The sequence below is a fragment of the Entelurus aequoreus genome, linkage group LG14 (assembly GCF_033978785.1).
Source record: "Entelurus aequoreus isolate RoL-2023_Sb linkage group LG14, RoL_Eaeq_v1.1, whole genome shotgun sequence".
Classification (NCBI taxonomy): Eukaryota; Metazoa; Chordata; class Actinopteri; order Syngnathiformes; family Syngnathidae; genus Entelurus; species Entelurus aequoreus.
This window is the reverse complement of record NC_084744.1, coordinates 50,933,933-50,953,482: the sequence shown is the minus strand read 5'-3', so window position 1 is coordinate 50,953,482 and position 19,550 is coordinate 50,933,933. Positions and strand designations below refer to the sequence as shown.

The 19,550-nt window shown below is 37.3% G+C and overlaps 1 protein-coding gene across 2 annotated transcripts in view; it reads left to right on the top strand.

Moving 5' to 3' along the window:
• LOC133665013 (multidrug and toxin extrusion protein 1-like) overlaps positions 1–19,550 on the top strand; it is a 39,246-nt gene that overhangs the window by 2,210 nt on the left and 17,486 nt on the right. For both annotated transcript variants that reach the window (XR_009828670.1, XM_062070155.1), the window contains exons 2-5: positions 6,023–6,124; positions 9,641–9,709; positions 9,772–9,920; positions 15,438–15,480. Coding sequence is in view for 1 of the 2 variants with exons in the window: in XM_062070155.1 (XP_061926139.1) it covers positions 9,665–9,709; positions 9,772–9,920; positions 15,438–15,480 (237 nt within the window). In the remaining variant the exon portion in view is untranslated. The remainder of the gene's footprint in view (positions 1–6,022; positions 6,125–9,640; positions 9,710–9,771; positions 9,921–15,437; positions 15,481–19,550) is intronic.

Genomic DNA, 19,550 nt, shown 5'->3' with positions numbered 1-19,550 from the left:
CCACTTGCCTACCATGGAGCAGCTGCCTTGCAAGCTGGACGACGGAAGCCCCTCCACGGGGGCCGCACAGCCCCGTGCCACGGTCCCCGAGGAGGGGGCAGCAGCGGCCAAGGGGACCTGCTCTAAAGTTTACGAGTGGTTGCCGAAGGCGTACAGGGAAGAACTTTTCGAGGTGTTAAAACTCACGGGGCCGCTGGTGAGTAGATGAAGAGGTTTGTGTTTGTATGTTCAGGTGGCTCTCCATCCAGGTGGAAACCTGTCATAAAAAGGTAAACCATGTAACATTTTTAATAAGTATATATAATAATACTGTGACATTAAAAAAAAAAAAGTTTTTATTTTTTATTATATATACATATAAATATATAATAAAAAATAAAAACTTTTATATATATATATATATATATATATATATATATATATATATATATATATATATATATATATATATATATATATATATATATATATATATATATATATATATATATATATATATATATATATATATATATATCCCTAAATCTTTGGGTGTCCTACGATTCGATTCAAAATCGATTCTTGGGGTCACGGTTCGATTCAAAATCGATTTTTTTTTCAATTCAACACGATCCTCGATTCAAAAACGATTTTTTTTATTTTTTTTTAATGAAAACAGTACACAATACCATAACAATGCAATCCAATTTCAAAACCAAACCCGACCCAGCAACATTCAGAATAGCAATAAACAGAGCAATTGAGGACACACAAACATGACACGGAACAATCTAAAAGTAGTGAGACAAAAATGAATATTATCAACAACAGTATCAATAATAGTTACAATTTCAACATAGCAGTGATTAAAAATCCCTCATTGATATTATCATTACAAACATTAATAAAAAAAATTAAAAAGAACAATAGTGTCACAGTGGCTTACACTTGCATCGCATCTCATAAACTTGACAACACATTGTGTCCAATATTTTCCACAAGTCATATTTTGGTTCATTTAATAGTTAAAACAAATTTAAATAATGGATCCCATATTCCAATATATGACTCATTATTATCTAAACTAAATGCAGTTTTTTCTACTGATATCATCTCCATAGCTTGTGTGTACCAGTCAGTATGAGTTGGACTATCAACATCTATCCATTTTTTTAATATTACCCTTTTTGTTATTATGCATTTTTACTCTTTGATGACACGTTAGTAAATTGATGTAGATCCCCAAGAATACAAGTTTGCAGTGTCATTGGGATATTTATATATATATATATATATATATATATATATATATATATATATATATATATATATATATATATATATATATATATATATATATATATATATATATATATATATATATATATATATATATATAATGTCATATATATTATATATATATATATTTATATTAAGGACTGTGATTGCCGATATCAATGAGGGATTTTGTTGTTTTCAACCATAACTCTTTTATTCTCTGACATTCCCACAATAAATGAACAAGAGTTGCCTCGGCTGCCCGACACTTCATACATAACTTGCTATCTACTACACCAATTTTAAACAGCTGAGAAGATGTAAAATACAATCTATTCAATATCTTAAATTGAGTCAGCTTATCTTTAAAGCTTCTAAAGGGCTTATTGGCATTTTTCCAAATATCATTCCATGATATGTCTCTTTCATCTAAAATGTTTAAGTCCATCATCCATTTCCGAACACATGCATCATTTGCATTTCTAGTGTGGTGTTCATTTATTATTCCATAAAATAGTTTAATTAATTTGTTAAATGTATCTTGATTAAAAAGTGCATCTTTTTAAAGACATACTTTCGAGGATATGCATTTATTTACAGTGTGTTTTAAAGAGATACAATTAAAAAAAATGATTTCTGGGTACCCTATATTGATCAACTAAATCACTGAACGGTTTAAAAGAGTTTTTATTAATAATATGATGAGGTTTAGTAATACCTCTGTCTTTCCATGTTGTCCATTTAACCACATTTTTATTAATTATGATATTAGGATTGTACTAAAGCGGTTGATTTACAGATGTCATTGACTTGATTCCTAGTATTTTCTGACACAGTTTTAGAATGTTAAAGGTGGATTCTATCTTATTTTTTAAATGTTTAAGATTTAGATCTCTGCTTGTATAAAGGTTTGGTGTAATGTGTAGTCCTAAATATATGATTTCTGCCTCTTTCCATTTAATTTTGGAGTTCTGAACTTGTGATTTCTTGCAGTGTTTATTAAGTGGTAATATTTCACATTTGTCCCAATTGACTTTATACCCTGATAAACAGCCATATTCAGTGATAACATTATTGACGGACGGCGTGGCGTAGTGGGTAGAGCAACCGTGTAGTCCTAAATATATGATTTCTGCCTCTTTCCATTTAATTTTGGAGTTCTGAACTTGTGATTTCTTGCAGTGTTTATTAAGTGGTAATATTTCACATTTGTCCCAATTGACTTTATACCCTGATAAACAGCCATATTCAGTGATAACATTATTGACGGACGTCGGGCGTAGTGGGTAGAGCAACCGTGCCAGAAACCTGAGGGTTGCAGGTTCGCTCCCCGCCTCTTACCATCCAAAAAAAGAAAAAATCGCTGCCGTTGTGTCCTTGGGCAGGACACTTCACCCTTTGCCCCCGGTGCCGCTCACACCGGTGAAATGAATGATGAATGAATGGTAGGTGGTGGTCGGAGGGGCCGTAGGCGCAAACTGGCAGCCTCGCTTCCGTCAGTCTACCCCAGGGCAGCTGTGGCTACAAATGTAGCTTACCACCACCAGGTGTGAATGAATGATGGGTTCCCACTTCTCTGTGAGCGCTTTGAGTATCTAACAATAGAAAAAGCGCGATATAAATCTAATCCATTATTATTATTATTATTGATATAGTGAAGAGAGGAGTTAACATGTGACAGGTAGAGAATTATGTCGCCACAATACATCGATAGCTTATTATACGGAGAGCCAATTTTTATACCATGAATATTATTTTCACTTCTTATTTTTGCAGCAAAGGGTTCAATAACCAAATTAAATAATAATCCAGATGCAGGACATGTTTTACTCCTCTTTTTAACGAAAAAGGTTCTGAAATATGATTATTGGTTTTGACTGATGCCATGGGCCTTGTATAAAGCATCTTAATCCATTGTATAAAATTATCTCCAAATCCAAATTTACGTAATGTCCAAAACAAAAATGACCAGTTTATGCGGTCGAAGGCCTTCTCCGCATCAACAGTACATACTGCTGTGGGATAAGGGAGACTTCTAGCATAGTAAATAACATTACATAATTTCCTTGTATTGTCTGAAGATGGTCGACCTTCCATGAAGCCAGTTTGGTCAGTATGAATTAATTTTCCTATTACATTTGATAATCGTGTGGCTAAGATTTTTGCCAAGATTCAAAAGCATTCTCTATTCATTCAATACATAGGGTTTCAGCAGGATCTACCCCAGTCTGCTGACATGCAAGCAGAGTAGTAGATTTTTGTAAAAAGCTTTTATAATTGTTAAGGACAATGTTTTATCAACTGATTGCAATAATGTAAATTTGTTTTAACTATTAAATGAACCAAAAATATGACTTATTTTATCTTTGTGAAAATATTGGAGACAGTGTGTTGTCAAGCTTATGAGATGCGATGCAAGTGTAAGCCACTGTGACACTATTGTTCAAAGAGAGGAACCACCACCCTGGTCTGCCAATCCAGAGGTACCGCCCCCGATGTCCACACGATGCTGCAGAGTCTTGTCAACCAAGACAGCCCCACAGCATCCAGAGCCTTAAGGAACTAATTTTTAACTACCTCAGCAACCTCAGCCCCAGAAATAGGAGAGCCCACCACACATTCCTCAGGCACTGCTTCTTCATAGGAAGATGTGTTGGTGGGATTGAAGAGGTCTTCAAAGTATTCCCTCCACCGATCCACAACATCCGCAGTCGAGGTCAGCAGAACACCATCCTCACCATACACGGTGTTGACAGTGTTGACCATCCTGAGGCGGCGGATGGTGGTCCAGAATCGCTTCGAAGCCGTCCGGAAGTCGTTTTCCATGGCTTTCCCGAACTCCTCCCATGTCCGAATTTTTGCCTCCGCGACCGCTGAAGCCGCACACCGCTTGGCCTGTCAGTACCTGTCCGCTGCCTCCGGAGTCCTATGAGCCAAAAGAACTCGATGGGACTCTTTCTTCAGCTTGACGGCATCCCTCACCGCCGGTGTCCACCAAGGGGTTCTAGGACTACCGCAACGACAGGCACCAACTACCTTGCGGCCACAGCTCCAATCAGCCGCCTCGACAATAGAGGTGCAGAGGTCCACTTGGACTCAATGTCCAGCACCTCCCTCGTGACATGTTCAAAGTTCTTCCGGAGGTGGGAATTGAAACTCTCTCTGACAGGAGACTCTGCTAGACGTTCCCAGCAGACCCTCACACTGCGTTTGGGCCTGCCAGGTCTGTCCGGCATCCTCCCCCACCATCACAGCCAACTCACCATGGTGATCCGTAGAAAGCTCTGCCCCTCTCTTCGCCCGAGTGTCCAAAACATGAGGCCGCAAATCCGATGACACAACTACAAAGTTGATCATGGAACCGCGACCTAGGGTGTCCTGGTGCCAAGTGCACATATGGACACCCTTATGTTTGAACATGGTGTTTGTTATGAACAATCTGTGACGAGCACAAAAGTCTAATAACAAAACACCACTCGGGTTCAGATCCGGGCGGCCATTCTTCCCAATCACGCCTCTCCAGGTTTCACTATCGTTGCCAACATGAGCGTTGAAGTCCCCCAGTAGGACAAGGGAATCACCCGAGGGAGCACTTTCCAGTACTCCCTCGAGTGTATCCAAAAAGGGTGGGTACTCTGAACTGCTGTTTGGTGCGTAAGCACAAACAACAGTCAGGACCCGTCCGTCCCACCCAAAGGCGGAGGGAAGCTACTCTCTCGTCCACTGGGTTGAACTCCAACGTGCAGGCTTTGAGCCGGGGGGAAACAAGAATTGCTACCCCAGCCCGTCGCCTCTCACTGCGTGCAACGCCAGTGTGGAAGAGAGTCCAGCCCCTCTCGAGAGAACTGGTTCCAGAGCCCTTGCTGTGCGTCGAAGTGAGTCCGACTATATCCAGCCGGAACTTCTCCACCTTGCGCACTAGCTCAGGCTCCTTCCCCCCCACGTCTCAAGAGCTAGCTTATGTAGCCAAGGATCAGACCGCCAAGTGCCCTGCCTTCGGCTGCCACCCAGCTCACGAAGCACCCGACCTCTATGGCCCCTCCCATGAGTGGTGAGCCCATTGGAGGGGGGGACCCACGTTGCCTCTTCGGGCATGGGGACAGGCCCGGCCACCAGGCGCTCGCCATCGTGCCCCACCTCCGGGCCTGGCTCCAGACGGGGGCCCCGGTGACCCGCGTCCCGGCGGGGGAAATCAGAGTCTCGGTTTTTGCATTTTCATAGAGGTCTTCGAGCTGCTCTTTGTCTGATCCCTCACCTAGGACCTGTTTGTCTTGGGTGACCCTACCAGGGGGCACGATAGCTCCTAGGATCATTGGGACACGCAAACTCCTGTACCACGATAAGGTGGTACTGTGGACTAATATTTTAATATTTGTAGAATTATTTTCATCATCATTATCAGTAGTTTTATTATCATGATTTAACATGTTTTAGTGTATCATCTGTTGTTTGTCCTACTATGAACTTCCTGTTTATCATCACCGTATTGCTGGGGTGTCCAAAGTGTGGCCCAGGGGCCATTTTTGCGCCGCAGCCCAAAGTTTATTTTGCATTTTAAAAAGATAAAATGAATTGCTTACACATTATACATCATTAGATACGATGATGTTTGTCAGCTATAACACAACTAAGGTTCGAGCATCTTCAATGTACAAAATTACTGCTGTATTGTCTTGAACATAATCTGGTTGCCATGACGATTCTAAATTCCTTTACAGTGTGAAAAAAGTCTTATTTTTTTGTGTCTATCTTTATTTTTCTTTAGCTGCTGTTTCGGATTCTGAACTTCCTGCTGCCTCTCGTCATCACCATCTTCTGTGGTCACATTGGCAACGCAGAGCTGGCCGGATACGCTCTGGCATCAGCGGTACTTATTTATATCTTGTGTGTGCGTGTGTGTGTGTGTGTGTGTGTGTGTGTGTGTGTGTGTGTGTGTGTGTGTGTGTGTGTGTGTGTGTGTGTGTGTGTGTGTGTGTGTGTGTGTGTGTGTGTGTGTGTGTGAGAGACAGCTAAACTACAACATTTAATGAATATTTCATGTATTGTAATATTCCTGCACTGTGGCACGTATAATACACTTTTTTCAATGAATGGACCACACAGCATTCACATTATTCTGATAGCGTCACAAGTTTTAAATTACGTCGTCATTAAAGGCCTACTGAAACCCACTACTACCGACCACGCAGTCTGATAGTTTGTATATCAATGATGAAATCTTAACATTGCAACACATGCCAATACGGCCGGGTTAACTTATATAGTGACATTTAAAATTTCCCGGGAAATATCCGGCTGAAACGTCGCGGTATGATGACATATGTGCGTGACGAAGTCAGTTTAACGGAAGCTATGGTACCCCGTAGAATCCTATACAAAAAGCTCTGTTTTCCTTTCATAATTCCACAGTATTCTGGACATCTTTTGCAATTTGTTTAATGAACAATGAAGGCTGCAAAGAAGACAGTTGTAGGTGGGATCGGTGTATTAGCAGCGGACTACAGCAACACAACCAGGAGGACTTTTTTGGAGAGCAGACGCGCTAGCCGCCGACCTCACCTTGACTTCCTACGTCTCCGGGCCGCCAAACGCATCGGGTGAAGTCCTTCGTCCTTCTGCCGATCGCTGGAACGCAGGTGAGCACGGGTGTTGATGAGCAGATGAGGGCTGGCTGGCGTAGGTGGAGAGCTAATGTTTTTAGCATAGCTCTGTGCGGTCCGGTTGCTAAGTTGCTAAGTTAGCTTCAATGGCGTCGTTAGCACAGCATTGTTAACCTTCGCCAGCCTGGAAAGCATTAACCGTGTATTTACATGTCCACGGTTTAATAGTATTGTTGATTTTCTATCTATCCTTCCAGTCAGGGGTTTATTTTTTTTGTTTCTATATGCAGTTAAAGCATGATGCTATCACATTAGCTCGTAGCTAAAGCATTTCGCCGATGTATTGTCAAGGAGATAAAAGGCACTGAATGTCCATTTCGCGTTCTCGACTCTCATTTTCAAGAGGACTGATGCACACACCTGTTTGTCATTTCACCTGTCCAGTGTCAAGGTGCACTGGGATAGGCTCCAGTAGATTTATGCTGCTTTAACATCTGCTGACTGAAGAATCCTCCATCAAGTCTTTTATTGGGCGCCAAACAATCATCCATGCCACACCCACTTCAAGTCCACTACTTGATTTAAAATACAAATCCGTGATCCACAATAGAAAAAGGAGAGTGTGGAATCCAATGAGCCAGCTTGTACCTAAGTTACAGTCAGAGCGAAAAAAGATACGTCCATCACTGCCTCTCAAGTCCTTTACTGTAACGTTCCTCATCTACGAATCTTTCATCCTCGCTCAAATTAATGGGGTAATCGTCACTTTCTCGGTCCGAATCTCTCTCGCTCCATTGTAAACAATGGGGAATTGTGAGGAATACTAGCTCCTGCGACGTCACGCTACTTCCGGTCATTTCAGTAGGCCTTTAAAGGCCTACTGAAAGGATTTTTTAAAATTTAAACGGGAATAGCAGATCCATTCTATGTGTCATACTTGATCATTTCGCGATATTGCCATATTTTTGCTGAAAGGATTTAGTAAAGAACGTCGACGATAAAGTTTGCAACTTTTGGTCGCTGATAAAGAAAAGCCTTGCCTGTACCGGAAGTAGCGTGACGTCGCAGGTTGAAGGGTTCCTCACATTTCCCCATTGTTTACACCAGCAGCGAGAGAGATACGGACCGAGAAAGCGACGATTACCCCATTAATTTGAGCGAGGATGAAAGATTCGTGGATGAGGAACGTGAGAGTGAAGGACTAGAGTGCAGTGCAGGACGTATCTTTTTTCGCTCTGACCGTAACTTAGGTACAAGGGCTCATTGGATTCCACACTTTCTCCTTTTTCTATTGTGGATCACGGATTTGTATTTTAAACCACCTCGGATACTATATCCTCTTGAAAATGAGAGTCGAGAACGCAAAATGGACATTCACAGTGACTTTTATCTCCACGACAATACATCGGCGAAGCACTTTAGCTACGGAGCTAACGTGATAGCATCGGGCTTAACTGCAGATAGAAACAAAATAAATAAACCCCTGACTGGAAGGATAGACAGAAAATCAACAATACTATTAAACCATGGACCTGTAAATACACGGTTAATGCTTTCCAGCCTGGCGAAGCTTAACAATGCTGTTGCTAATGACGCCATTGAAGCTAACTTCTCACAGACTCACAGAGCTATGCTAAAAACATTAGCTATCCACCTACGCCAGCCAGCCCTCATCTGCTCATCAACACCCGTGCTCACCTGCGTTCCAGTGATCGACGGAGCGACGAAGGACTTCACACGATCATCAATGCGGTCAGCGGCTAGCGTCGGATAGCGCATCTGCTATCCAAGTCAAAGTCCTCCTGGTTGTGTTGCTGCAGCCAGCCGTTAATACACCGATCCCACCTACAGCTTTCTTCTTTGAAGTCTTCATTGTTCATTAAACAAATTGCAAAAGATTCACCAACACAGATGTCCAGAATACTGTGGAATTTTGCGATGAAAACCGAGCTTTTTGTATTGGATACAATGTGTCCGAATACTTCCGTTTCAACGATTGACGTCACGCGCATACGTTATCATACCTATGTATGATGACGTATGCGCGTTTTCAACCGGAAGTTTCGCGGGAAATTTAAAATTGCACTTTATAAGTTAACCCGGCCGTATTGGCATGTGTTGCAATGTTAAGATTTCATCATTGATATATAAACTATCAGACTGCGTGGTCGGTAGTAGTGAGTTTCAGTAGGCCTTTAAATTATTGGCGCTGAAATTTTCTGAGGGCAAATCGTAAATGAAAGCTTCATTTAACTTATTAAGTTGGTCTAAAACAATTCAACCATAGAGAACAGGCTATTGTGACAAAGCGTTCAGTAAAAAAGTTGTAATACACTTTTAGACCACTTGTGGCAGTAATGACTATATCAAACAAACAGAAGAAGTCTGGAGCCAAAGTCATTGAGAACTTTCTCAAGCGCAAAAATTATGAATAAAGTGGCAAAGCTGTATTTTTTTATTTGCATTTTAATTTTATTGACAGTTTATTCAAGAAGCATATTCATTATTAATGTAGTTTATTCCAGCACAACATATGTATGGATGGATGGATGGTACGGTACGTATGGATGGTCCGAAAGGGACAAGCGGTAGAAAATTAATTCACATAATATCTTTGTCTCTCAGCATTCACACAAAAAATGACGTGCTAATACATTTTTCTACGTATTCACACAATATATTTGGTGCAAATACAAGTTTTTCATCACTCACATGTTGGTGTGAATGCTCGCACGACAAAAGTTTCAGGCATGTTTCATCCGTGACTATTTGTTTTGGCCCAGACCATCAACGTGAGCACCACGGCGATGGTGGAGGGCCTGACGCTGGCTTGCGACACGCTCATCTCTCAGGTGAGTTGACTCCCTGCGCCGGAAGGAAGCGACAGGTGCGCTGACTGCTTTCATCTCCGCAGACGTTCGGCAGCAAAAACCTGAAGCGTGTGGGCATCATTCTGCAGAGGAGCTGGCTCATCCTGCTGCTCTTCTGCTTGCCCTGCTGGGCCGTGCTCATCAACGCGCATCACATCCTGCTGCTCATGCACCAGGACCGCCAGGTTGCCAGGTGATCGCCACGCTCGACAAGTGTCGCCCATTTGGCCACTCTCAACTCAAAACACACACAAACTGAATATGTATCAAAAATGAGTATCTAAAAATGGAAATAGGAAAACATTCATGTGCAGTATCGTTTTGTGGACTGGAATGTCCAGTGTTGAGACTGCAAAATAATCCACCATGAAAGTTGATAAAGAAGGCGAGAAACACTATTGAATTTGAGAAAGAACTTGAAGCAAAGTACTAGTTGTCCCAATCCGCTCCTCCCTTGCCGCCTTCGATAACAAGTGTTCGCTAAAGTTAAGTGATATTAAATGTTAATTTTTACATTTCATCATTACATTACATCATTTATATATATATATATATATATATATATATATATATATTTATTTTTTTTTACAAAAAACATTGCACCAAAAAATTGTTGTCTGAATCACAATTCTTATTTATACCGTTTTGAATCAATTCATCATTTTCAAATATCGATTAAATAAAATAAATACAAATAAATATATATTTATGTGTACGTATGTGTGTGTGTGTATGTATGTGTATATATATATATGTATATATATGTGTGTGTGTATATATATATATATATATATGTATATGTATATATATATATGTATATATATATATATATGTACATATATATATATATATATATATATATATATATATACGTATGTATATATGTATATATATATATATGTATGTATATATATATATATGTATATATATATGTATATGTGTATGTATATATATATATATATATATATATATATATATATATATATATACTTGTGTGTATATATATATATATATATATATATATACTTGTGTGTGTGTGTATATATATATATACATATATATGTATATATGTATATATATATGTATGTATATATATATGTATATATTTATATATATATGTGTATGTATATATATGTATATATATATATACATGTGTGTATATATATATATATATATATATATATATATATATATATATATACATGTGTGTGTATATATATATATATATATATATATATATATATATACATGTGTGTGTATATATATATATATATATATATATATATGTGTGTATATATATATATACATGTGTATATACATGTGTGTGTGTGTGTATATATGTATATATATATATATGTATGTATATATATATATGTGTATACATACACTACCGTTCAAAAGTTTGGGGTCACCCAAACAATTTTGTGGAATAGCCTTCATTTCTGAGAAAAAGAATAGACTGTCGAGTTTCAGATGAAAGTTCTCTTTTTCTGGCCATTTTGAGCGTTTAATTGACCCCACAAATGTGATGCTCCAGAAACTCAATCTGCTCAAAGGAAGGTCAGTTTTGTAGCTTCTGTAACGAGCTAAACTGTTTTCAGATGTGTGAACATGATTGCACAAGGGTTTTCTAATCATCAATTAGCCTTCTGAGCCAATGAGCAAACACATTGTACCATTAGAACACTGGAGTGATAGTTGCTGGAAATGGGCCTCTATACACCTATGTAGATATTGCACCAAAAACCAGACATTTGCAGCTAGAATAGTCATTTACCACATTAGCAATGTATAGAGTGTATTTATTTAAAGTTAAGGGTAGTTTAAAGTTATCTCTATTGAAAAGTACAGTGCTTTTCCTTCAAAAATAAGGACATTTCAATGCGACCCCAAACTTTTGAACGGTAGTGTATATTTATATATATATATGTGTATATACAATATATATATATATATATATACATATATATATATATATATATATATATGCATATATATACATATACACATATATATATATATATATATATATATATATATATATATATATATATATACATATACACATATATATATATGTATATATATATATACATATATATATACAGGTATATATATATCAGTGGCGTGCGGTGAGGTTCATGTCAGGTGAGGCACTGACTTCATCACAGTCAGAAGAGTATCTTATTCACCATTTGATTGGCAGCAGTTAACGGGTTATGTTTAAAAGCTCATACCAGCATTTTTCCCTGCTTGGCACTCAGCATCACGGGTTGGAATTGGGGGTTAAATCACCAAAAATTATTCCCAGGCACGGCGCCGCTGCTGCCCACTGCTCCCCTCACCTCCCAGAGGGTGAACAAGGGGATGGGTCAAATGCAGAGGACAAATTTCACCACACCTAGTGTGTGTGTGACATTCATTGGTATACTTAACTTTAACTTTACACTTACAAACTGTAGCACACAAAAAAGCACATTTAATGAAAAAAAACATTATTATGGTCTTACCTTTACTTATAAGTGCAGTGGTGTTCGTGTTGGAAGAGTTGTGAATGAATGAAATATGAAATCCGCTCTGCAGTCCGCAGGTGTACCTAATGTTGTGTCCCTGTTCACGGCTCCTCCGGCGCGCCGCGCGAGCATTGTTGTTTTTGCACTTTTTGGCTTCTTGTTAAGTGACTTTTTTGGGTGGATTCGGTCTTGCACGTGGAGGGTTTGGGTGTGGGCTCCTTGCTGTGTGGCGCTCCCGTCGGGCGGTGCATTCTGCGGCGGAGGTGCTTGGCACCAGGAGGCGGGGTTATGAGACGAGCCTCCAGTTTTATGATCGCTCAGCACAAGAAATACGTTACACACATACAGTTGTTGACAAAATACACTGTACATTATATACCTCAGCTAACTAAACTATGGAAATGTATAATATAATTCATATAGCAATACGGTCTCACTGCACAGCAGGCCAGCAGTTAGCCGAGTCATTGCGCACAATCCATGGTGAGGCTCAACGCAGTGACGTGCCTCAACTGGCTGCTGATCACCGCACCGTCTCTTCTCAGTATTTGAACGGCAAATGTGAAAATAAAAATAAAAATAATCCAAAACTGGTGAAGTTAAATTGAAAATAACTTTAGTATAATCACTGGATACATATAACAATTTAATTAATTTTTTTTCTTTTTACTTTTTTTTTCGTTCCATGATGGCCGTGCCTCCCCTGCCTCTAGTGACTGCACGCCACTGATATATATATATGTATATGTATATATACATGTGTATGTATATATATATATATATATATATATATATATATATATATATATATATATATATATATATATATATATATATATATGCACACACTACCGTTCAAAAGTTTGGGGTCACATTGAAATGTCCTTATTTTTGAAGGAAAAGCACTGTACTTTTCAATGAAGATAACTTTAAACTAGTCTTAACTTTAAAGAAATACACTCTATACATTGCTAATGTGGTAAATGACTATTCTAGCTGCAAATGTCTGGTTTTTGGTGCAATATCTACATAGGTGTATAGAGGCCCATTTCCAGCAACTATCACTCCAGTGTTCTAATGGTACAATGTGTTTGCTCATTGGCTCAGAAGGCTAATTGATGATTAGAAAACCCTTGTGCAATCATGTTCACACATCTGAAAACAGTTTAGCTCGTTACAGAAGCTACAAAACTGACCTTCTCTTGAGCAGATTGAGTTTGTGGAGCATCACATTTGTGGGGTCAATTAAACGCTCAAAATGGCCAGAAAAAGAGAACTTTCATCTGAAACTCGACAGTCTATTCTTGTTCTTAGAAATGAAGGCTATTCCACAAAATTGTTTGGGTGACCCCAACCTTTTGAACGGTAGTGTATGTGTATATATATATATATCCATCCATCCATCCATCCATTTTCTACCGCTTATTCCCTTCGGGGTCGCGGGGGGCGCTGGAGCCTATCTCAGCTACAATCGGGCGGGAGGCGGGGTACACCCTGGACAAGTGGCCACCTCATCACAGGGCCAACACAGATAGACAAACAATATTCACACTCACATTCACACACTAGGGCCAATTTTAGTGTTGCCAATCAATCTATCCCAAGGTGCATGTCTTTGGAGGTGGGAGGAAGCCGGAGTACCCGGAGGGAACCCACGCAGTCACGGGGAGAACATGCAAACTCCACACAGAAAGATCCCGAGCCCGGGATTGAACTCACGACTACTCATATATATATATATATATATATATATATACATACATACATATGTATATATATATATATGTATATATACATACATACATACATACATATGTATATATATATATGTATATATACACTTATATACATATATATATATATATATATATATATATATATATATATATATATATATATATATATATATATATATATATATATATTAGGGCTGCAACTAACGATTAATTTGATAATCGATTCATCTGTCGATTATTGCTTTGATTAATCGATTAATAATCGGATAAAAGAGACAAACTACATTTCTATACTCATTTTGATTATTGTTTCTCAGCTGTTTGTAAATGTTGCAGTTTAAAAATAAAGGTTTATTAAAAAAATAAAAAATTTAAAAAAAAAAAAAAAAAAAAAAAAACACCTCTGCGCATGCGCATAGCATAGATCCAACAAATCGATGACTAAATTAATCGGCAACTATTTTTATAATCGATTTTAATCGATTTAATTGATTAGTTGTTGCAGCCCTAATATATACACGTATATATATATGATGTTTTTTGATGCAGTACCACCTGAGGGATCGAAGGTCCACAATATCATCGCTTACATGCAGTGATTTCTCCAGATTCTCTGAACCTTTTGATGATATTACGGACCGTAGATGGTGAAATCCCTAAGTTCCTTGCAATAGCTTGTTGAGAAATGTTGTTCTTAAACTGTTGGACAATTTGCTCACACATTTGATCCTGTCATATAGAGGATCTTTGATTAGTGTTTTTGCAGCACATCTGAACATTCTCAAACAGCAAAGCACTCCTGTCATTTTCAGGATCTTTGCTATTTTCTCGGGATGTTGCGGAAAAAAACATTAGTCAACGTGGACCTGTTAAATAGAGGATCTTTGATTAGTGTTTTTGTCTGTACGTCCTTGGACACCACAGAGCACTCCTGTCATTTTAGGGGTCTTTGCTGTTTTTAAGTACATACTAGAAACTGTTATATAGAGGATCTTTGTGAAGTGTTTTTGCAGTACGTCTTGGAATCCTCCATCCTTGTTTGTGCATGACTGAGCATTTCATGGATGCTGCTTTTATACCCAATGATGGCACCCACCTGTTCCCAATTAGCCTGTTCACCTGTGGGATGTTCCAAATAAGTGTTTGATGAGCATCCCTCAACTTTCTCCGTCTTTTTTGCCACTTGTGCCAGCTTTTTTGAGACCTGTTGTAGGCATCAAATTCCAAATGAGCTAATATTTGCAAAAAGTAACAAAGTTCTCCAGTTCGAACATTAAATATCTTGTCTTTGCAGTCTATTCAATTATAATATAAGTTGAAAATGATTTGCAAGTCATTGTATTCTGTTTTTATTTACCATTTACACAACGTGCCAACTTTACTAGTTTTGGGGTTTGTACTTTAAAAAAAAAAATTCCTGTATATAATAAATGCAACAAATCTAATTCAAATGTGTTTCAGGATAGCACACATCTACATGATGGCCTTTCTACCCGCTGTTCCTGTAAGTGCACACACACACACACACACACCAATTTGAAATGTCAAATTGTCCTCAGCTATCTCGCTGACCTCTCTAAACACAATTTGTGTTATTTATTACGCTTAAAGGATTCTCACGAAAAGCTAATGAAACCACGGCTCACACATGACATGTTAGCATTGAGCTTCCACTTAAACGTTGACCGCTGAGTCCTAGCTGCAGCGGGAGTCCGGAAAGACCTTTCCTGGAAGTTAGTTAAGATGATATCTGTAGTCTATAACAAGCTCATGGCTGAACATTAAAAGGAACGTTAATTTGTGTGTGGGAGGACAACCCTTATGTAAAAGTCACTTTTTCACTTCATTGAAGGAAAAACTTCCTTCCTGATTGCTATATATATCAGTCAGTTACCGATGTAGGAGTTGTGAGTTTGATCATTTAGTTTTTTTTCAGCCTAGCCATGCTAAAATGTAATGTTAGCATCATGTTAGCACAAGAATAGCTCATATAGCTATTCTTGTATTGCTAACCTCGCATGATGTAAAAATTTAATAAAAAATATTAAAATCTTTCAGTAGCTCACATAGTGCTAGTGCCAGCATGATGTGAAAATGTTATGTTAGCATGCTGCTCACATAGTTATGCTAATGTTGCTAACCAAGCATGGTGCTAAAATGTTATGTGAGCATGTAGCTCATATAGCTATTCTTGTGTTGCTAACCTAGCATTATGAAAAACTGTTATGAGCATACATATGTATGTTCATATGTATGAACATACATATGTATGTTCATATGTATGAACATATGTATGTATGCACAAGGGTTTTCTAATCATCAATTAGCCTTCTGAGCCAATGAGCAAACACATTGTACCATTAGAATACTGGAGTGATAGTTGCTGGAAATGGGCCTCTATACACCTATGTAGATATTGCACCAAAAACCAGACATTTGCAGCTAGAATAGTCGTTTACCACATTAGCAATGTATAGAGTGTATTTCTTTAAAGTTAAGACTAGTTTAAAGTTATCTTCATTGAAAAGTACAGTGTTTTTCCTTCAAAAATAAGGACATTTCAATGTGACCCCAAACTTCATACATACATATGAGCATACATACATATGTTCATACATATGAACATACATACATATGTATGTTCATACATACATACATATGTATGTTCCTATGTATGAACATATGTATGTATGCTCGTATGTATGAACATATGTTCATACATATGAACATACATATGTATGTTCATACATACATATGAACATACATACATATGTTCATACATATGAACATACATATGTATGTTCATACATATGAACATACATACATATGTTCATACATATGAACATACATATGTATGTTCATACATATGAACATACATATGTATGTTCATACATATGAACATACATATGTATGTTCATACATATGAACATATGTATGTATGTTCATATGTATGTTCATATGTATGAATGTATGTATGTTCATATGTATGAACATACATACATATGTTCATACATATGAACATACATATGTATGTTCATACGTATGAACATACATATGAACATACATATGTATGTTCATACATATGAACATACATATGTATGTTCATACATATGAACATACATATGTATGTTCATACATATGAACATACATATGTATGTTCATACATATGAACATACATATGTATGTTCATACATATGAACATACATATGAATGTGCTTTATTTTAGTGCTTCATCTAAATGCCTCCAGTCCTTGGACACTGTTTTTCATTCAGCACTGAGACTTGTTACTGGCTGTCGTAGTCTCACCCACCATTGTCAACTGTATATGAAGTCAGACTTATCTTCATTGAGTGCACGCAGATACACACATTGGCTGACTATCATTTATAAGGCTCTTTTAGGTTTAATACCTCCATACTTGTGTACTCTGTTACAAAGAAAAAGCAGCTCTTACGCATTACGTTCTAACAATTTGTATGTTTTAACTGTTCCTCATGTACGGACTGAATTTGGCAAAAGAGCTTTTGGCATTGCTGCCCCTATGGCATGGAATGCATTGCAGACGAAACTGAAACTTACAGAACTACTCCCATTTGGAGCCTTCCGTTCTGTCCTGAGGGACAAACAGCGAGAGACGTTTGCACAGTGCATGTGTTTTTAAAGATGTAAATCTCTGTTGTTTTACAGTTCTCTTATGTATTTTAAAATGTATGTCTTAATGTATTATTTTTTTAAACTGCTCTGTGACATATGCTGTTGACCTCTTGGCCAGGTCACCCTTGTGAAAGAGATCTTGATCTCAATGAGTTTTCTTATCTGGTTAGATAAAGGTTCTAACATACATACATATGTTCATACATATGAACATACATATGTATGTTCATACATGAACATATGTATGAACATATGTATGTATATTCATATGTATGTTCATACATATGAACATACATATGAACATACATATGTATGTTCATATGAATATACATATGTATGTTCATATTGAAATGTCCTTATTTTTGAAGGAGAAGCACTGTACTTTTCAATGAAGATAACTTTAAACTAGTCTTAACTTTAAAGAAATACACTCTATACATTGCTAATGTGGTAAATGACTATTCAAGCTGCAAATGTCTGGTTTTTGGTGCAATATCTACATAGGTGTATAGAGGCCCATTTCCACCAACTATCACTCCAGTGTTCTAATGGTACAATGTGTTTGCTCATTGGCTCAGAAGGCTAATTGATGATTAGAAAACCCTTGTGCAATCATGTTCACACCTCTGAAAACAGTTTAGCTCGTTACAGAAGCTACAAAACTGACCTTCCTTTGAGCAGATTGAGTTTCTGGAGCATCACATTTGTGGGGTCAATTAAACGCTCTATGGACGGAAAAAGAGAACTTTCATCTGAAACTCGACAGTCTATTCTTGTTCTTAGAAATGAAGGCTCAAATACAAAATTGTTTGGGTGACCCCAAACTTTTGAACGGTAGTGTATGTTCATATGAACATACATATGTATGTTCGTACATACATATGAACATACATATGTATATTCATATGAATATACATATGTATGTTCATATGTATGTATGAACATACATATGTATGTTCATACATACATATGAACATACATATGTATATTCATATGAACATACATATGTATGTTCATATGTATGTATGTTCATACATACATATGAACATACATACATATGTTCATACATATGAACATACATATGTATGTATGTTCATATGAACATACATATGTATGTTCGTATGTTCATATGAACATACATACATATGAACATACATATGTATGTTCATATGAATATACATATGTATGTTCATATGTATGTATGAACATACATATGCATGTTCATATGTATGTATGAACATACATATGTATGTTCATATGTATGTATGAACATACATATGTATGTTCATATGTATGTATATGTACATGTGTATGTACGTACATACGTATGTATGTACATATGTATGTATGTACATATGTATGTATGTATGTATGTACATACATATGTATGTATGTATGTACATACATATGTATGTATGTACATACATATGTATGTATGTACATACATACATATATACATATGTATATATGTATGTACGTATGTACATACATACATACATACATACGTATGTATGTATGTATGTATGTATGTATGTATGTATGTATGTATGTATGTATGTATGTATGTATGTATGTATGTATGTATGTATGTATGTATGTATGTATGTATGTATGTACATACATACATATGTATCTTGGTTGTTAAAATGTTATGTTAGCATGTAGCTTGTGGAACTACACGGTACCAGATCCTACACTAGCACGATGTTAAAATGTAATTTTAGTAGCTTACATAACATTAAGTCTATGTCCAGTCTAAGTCTAAATCTATTATGTTAAAATGTAATGTTAACATGTAACTCATGTAGCTATGCTAGTGGTGATAGCCCAGCATGTTGTGAAAATATTATGTTAGCATGTAGCTCACATAGCTATTCTTGTGTTGCTAACCTAGCATTATGAAAAACTGTTATGAGCCT